The 4180-nt window shown below is 43.3% G+C and overlaps 1 protein-coding gene across 1 annotated transcript in view; it reads right to left on the reverse strand.

The window, feature by feature from the left end:
* Positions 1 to 3061, reverse strand: part of LARP4B (La ribonucleoprotein domain family, member 4B) — a 99065-nt gene extending 96004 nt beyond the window's left edge. The window contains exons 1-2 of the mRNA XM_011942284.1: positions 2976 to 3061; positions 2757 to 2889 (exon numbers count right to left, since the gene is read on the reverse strand). Of these exons, the coding sequence (XP_011797674.1) occupies positions 2757 to 2870 (114 nt within the window). The 5' untranslated portion in view covers positions 2871 to 2889; positions 2976 to 3061. The remainder of the gene's footprint in view (positions 1 to 2756; positions 2890 to 2975) is intronic.
* Between the last annotated feature and the right edge of the window lie 1119 nt (positions 3062 to 4180).

Raw genomic sequence — 4180 nt, forward strand, 5'->3', positions numbered from 1 at the left:
AGCTGGGACTACAGGCGCACATCACCATGCTTGTCTAATTTTTGTATTTTTACAGAGATGGTGTTTCACCACACTGGCCAGGCTGGTCTCGAACTCCTGACCTTGTGATCTGCCTGCCTCAGCCTCCCAAAGTGCTGGGATTACAGGTGTGAGCCACCAGCGCCTGGCCTCTTTTTTTTTTTCTGCAGGCTGGAGGGCAATGGCACAATCTCCGCTAACTGCAACCTCTGCCTCCTGGGTTCAAGCGATTCTCCTGCCTCAGTCTCACAAGTAGCTGGGATTACAGTGGGATTACAGGCTCCTGCCACCACGTCCAACTAATTTTTTGTATTGTTAGTAGAGACGGGGTTTCACCATGTTGGCCAGGCTGGTCTCAAACTCCTGACCTCGTGATCTGCCTGCCTCGGCCTCCCAAAGCGCTGGGATTACAGAAGTGAGCCAACACGCCCAGCAGAAGGATATATTTCTTAATAGAAACTTTCATTATGATTTCCACATGTCCATATCTAAATAGAAAAGTGCAGAAAATAAAATATAATAGGAATTATAGTTCCTCACTCATCTGCCTTGTGCTGTTGGTTGGATGATATGGATATCTCACAGCTGCCAGCACCACTCTGTAATATTTGAAATGCACATTCTTTTTTTTTTTTTTTGAGACGGAGTCTTGCTCTGTCGCCCAGGCTGGAGTGCAGTGGCCGGATCTCAGCTCACTGCAAGCTCCGCCTCCCGGGTTTACGCCATTCTCCTGCCTCAGCCTCCCGGGTAGCTGGGACTACAGGCGCCGCCACCTCGCCCGGCTAGTTTTTTTGTATTTTTTAGTAGAGACGGGGTTTCACCGTGTTAGCCAGGATGGTCTCGATCTCCTGACCTCGTGATCCGCCCGTCTCGGCCTCCCAAAGTGCTGGGATTACAGGCTTGAGCCACCGCGCCCGGCCTGAAATGCACATTCTTATCTTACAACAGAATAATTTGAGAGCACCTTAGGGCAGATTATTCTGTTCCTTCCATGTACCTTATACAGATCATATACTCAAGTGAATCTGTAAGCCTGAATAGTGGGAACATTTACAGAGCAACAGACTGCTGTTTCCAACAAAACTGTTATTTTAGTCTTTTGTTTTTTTTTCAAGATTCAGTGTCTCTATGATATTCTTTTCATTTCATGTTCTTATAGTAAACATGTCACTCAAAGATACTGACGGATAAAAGAAATGTGTCCAATCTCAGTAGAGTAGTTGTTTAATTATACATTTAAACTGGCACTCAGCACTGGAGTATTCCTAAGGAGATGTTGCCAATAAATTTCAAGATTAATTTTGTAAAATTTCCTTTATAAGTGTACATCAGTGCTTCTACTGAAAAAATCAGCAGTGAGAAAATGTGAGTTTTATTTATAGTTTGAGTTGGTTCTGCTCCTAAGAAGGACATAATCAGACACAAGATACAAAAACTTATTTCTTAGCAAGATCTGATTGGAAAAGTACCTACATGAGAAGACCATCAAACAATATACTTTCAAAATCTTTCCGTTTTTAAATTTAGAACATATCTACTAAGTCGACACACAAAAAAAGGAAAACAGTCCCCTCCACTGTTAAGGCCTGTGACTGGATCTACGACATTATCTTCTGGAGAGTACAATCCTTTGAAAAGACCACTTTAGCTAGGATTCTTACTAAAACATAATACAAAACTACCACCAAAATTGGAGTTTAGATCATCTCATTCTCTGGCTAGGAGAGCATTTTACTCATTAAACCTTTGACAAACTCAAAAACCACCACTCTAATACTTGGTTATAAAGAAGCTTAAATAAAATACCTAAACCAAATGCACAGAACATTGTTTTGCACAAGCCCTAAGCTGCAGCAGTACAAATCATGGCCCTCAGAGTACCACTTCTTGCTTTTATTCTGTGCTGTACCTTTTCCAGTAAAGAGCTTCTTAGGAAGGGTTTCCACATCTTTTCACACACTTTCACAAGGGGAAAAGCAAATGGAAAAGTTGACAACTACATTAGGAGTATCTTTTTAGGACACAAGCTTAGCTAATTCACACAGCTTCCTTGTCAAGTCCTGGACTACCAGGAAGCACCATAACCAAAATCTGCAGTCAGAGCAGGGCACAGCTGCAGCACGTTCACTTCATTTAACCTCAAGTTGAAGCAGAAACATAAAATCTTTTTCTTTTTTTCTTTTTTTTTTTTGAGACAGAGTCTCACTCTGTTGCCCAGGCTGGAGTGCAATGGCGCCATCTCAGCTCAATGCAACCTCTGCCTCCCAGGTTCAAGTGATTCTCCTGCCTCAGCCTCCCAAGTACCTAGGATTACAGGTGTGCACCACCATGCTCAGCTAATTTTTGTATTTTTAGTAGAGACGGGGTTTCACCATGTTGGTCAGGCTAGTCTCAACCTCCTGATCTCAAGTGATCCGCCCACCTCGGCCTCAAAAAGTGCTGGAATTACCGGCGTGAGCCACCGCGCCTGGCCTAAAATCTTTTTAATAGAGATGTTAAATTACTTGGTTGAAAAGCTAGTTGCCTCTTTTGTCCAGTCTGTTTAGAATATATTCTAACCTCCATTTTTCTGTCCATCGGCATTTTATTCCATTAGAAATTACTTCTCATGTTGAGAATGTCAACCTGGACAAGCAAGATTCAACCTAACCTGGCAGGATGTGTGCTGGATGCCCAGGAAGCCTCTCCTGACTTGCTGGCGTCCCCTCCTTCCACTCTTCCACATCCTTCAGACCCACCTGCTCACTGCTGCACTCCTGCTCACTTATGCCATCTCTCAGCCATGGACTGATCTCGCAGATGGCAAACAAAGTACGCCCAGAGTCCATAGGAGGCAAAGGCAACTTCTTCATGTTTCACATGCAATCTTACCTTTTGGACAAGGAGTAGAACTGCCTGATTCAATCTTTTATAATTTACTTTTACCTTAAGGAATTGCATATATAAACTTATCTTACTGCACAGCTTTAATTCCATTTTGAGTATGTATTTTCTTGAGATTATTGATAGTCTCCATAAAAATCTTTGCTTCCTCTCATTTACATCTGAAAACAAAACAAAACAAAATGCCGACGGACACACATAGTAGCACTGGTATACACCTGAACCGGGGACAAGCCAGAATGGGCAGCGCAGCACACAGTGTCAGGAATGCACCTTGCGGAGCACACCACTTCACTCTGCGGGGTGGAAAAGCTCTCTCCACCTCACCCTTCCAACGGGTCCTGCATTTCTTCAAGGAATACAGATCACATTCTATTGAGCTTTCCAATTCATCATCACAACACTACAGTTTTCAACTGAAAATACATAATACTTAAAGAGTAAGATGGGGCAGTGGTGAGCAAACTCAGTTTTTAGAGTGGCAAAATGTCAGAGCTGGGAAGCAGCTCGGAGCTGCTTTAATCCTGGGCTGCTCAAATAGGAAGGCATACTTGTTCCTAAGAATGAGTCAGAGAACCATACCCAGAAGGTGCCCAGCTCTTCTATGGGGAAAAAAGCACATTCCAATTTTTAGAACATACAACGTTGGATGTCTTGAAATGATACATAAATTGATTTAGTTAAAAAAAAAAACTTGACACTCAACACCGACAGAAGACAAGCTGAGCCGCACTAATCTGAAAATCTGAAATCTGAAATCCTCCAAAATCTAAAACTTTTTGAGCACCGACGACATCACAAGTGAAGAAATTCTGATGTTTCTTCTCACCTACAAAAATAAAACATATTCCAAGAACAATGGTGCATAACTGTAGTCCTAGCTACTTAGGGAGCTGAGGCAAGAGGATTACTTGAGCTCAGGGGTTCAAAACCAAGATGGGCAGCATAGCGAGACTCTGTGCCCTAAAAGATAAAATAGGCCGAGTGCTGTGGCTCACATCTGTAATCCCAGCACTATGGGAGGCCAAGAAAGGAAGATCACTTGAGCTCAGGAGTTTGAGACCAGCCTGGACAACACAGTGAAACCCTGTCTCTATAAAAAATAAAAAAATTAGTCAAGCATGGTGACATGTGCCTGTAGTCCCAGCCACTTGGGAGGCTAAGGCAAGAGGGGCACTTGAGCCCGGGGGGGGGGGTCGGGGGAGGCATTAAGCTGAGATCATGCCATTGCACTCCAGCCTGGGCAACAGAGGAAGACTCTGTCTCAAAATAAAATAAA

Source organism: Colobus angolensis, unplaced genomic scaffold (assembly GCF_000951035.1).
Source record: "Colobus angolensis palliatus isolate OR3802 unplaced genomic scaffold, Cang.pa_1.0 Scaffold209, whole genome shotgun sequence".
Taxonomy (NCBI): domain Eukaryota; kingdom Metazoa; phylum Chordata; class Mammalia; order Primates; family Cercopithecidae; genus Colobus; species Colobus angolensis.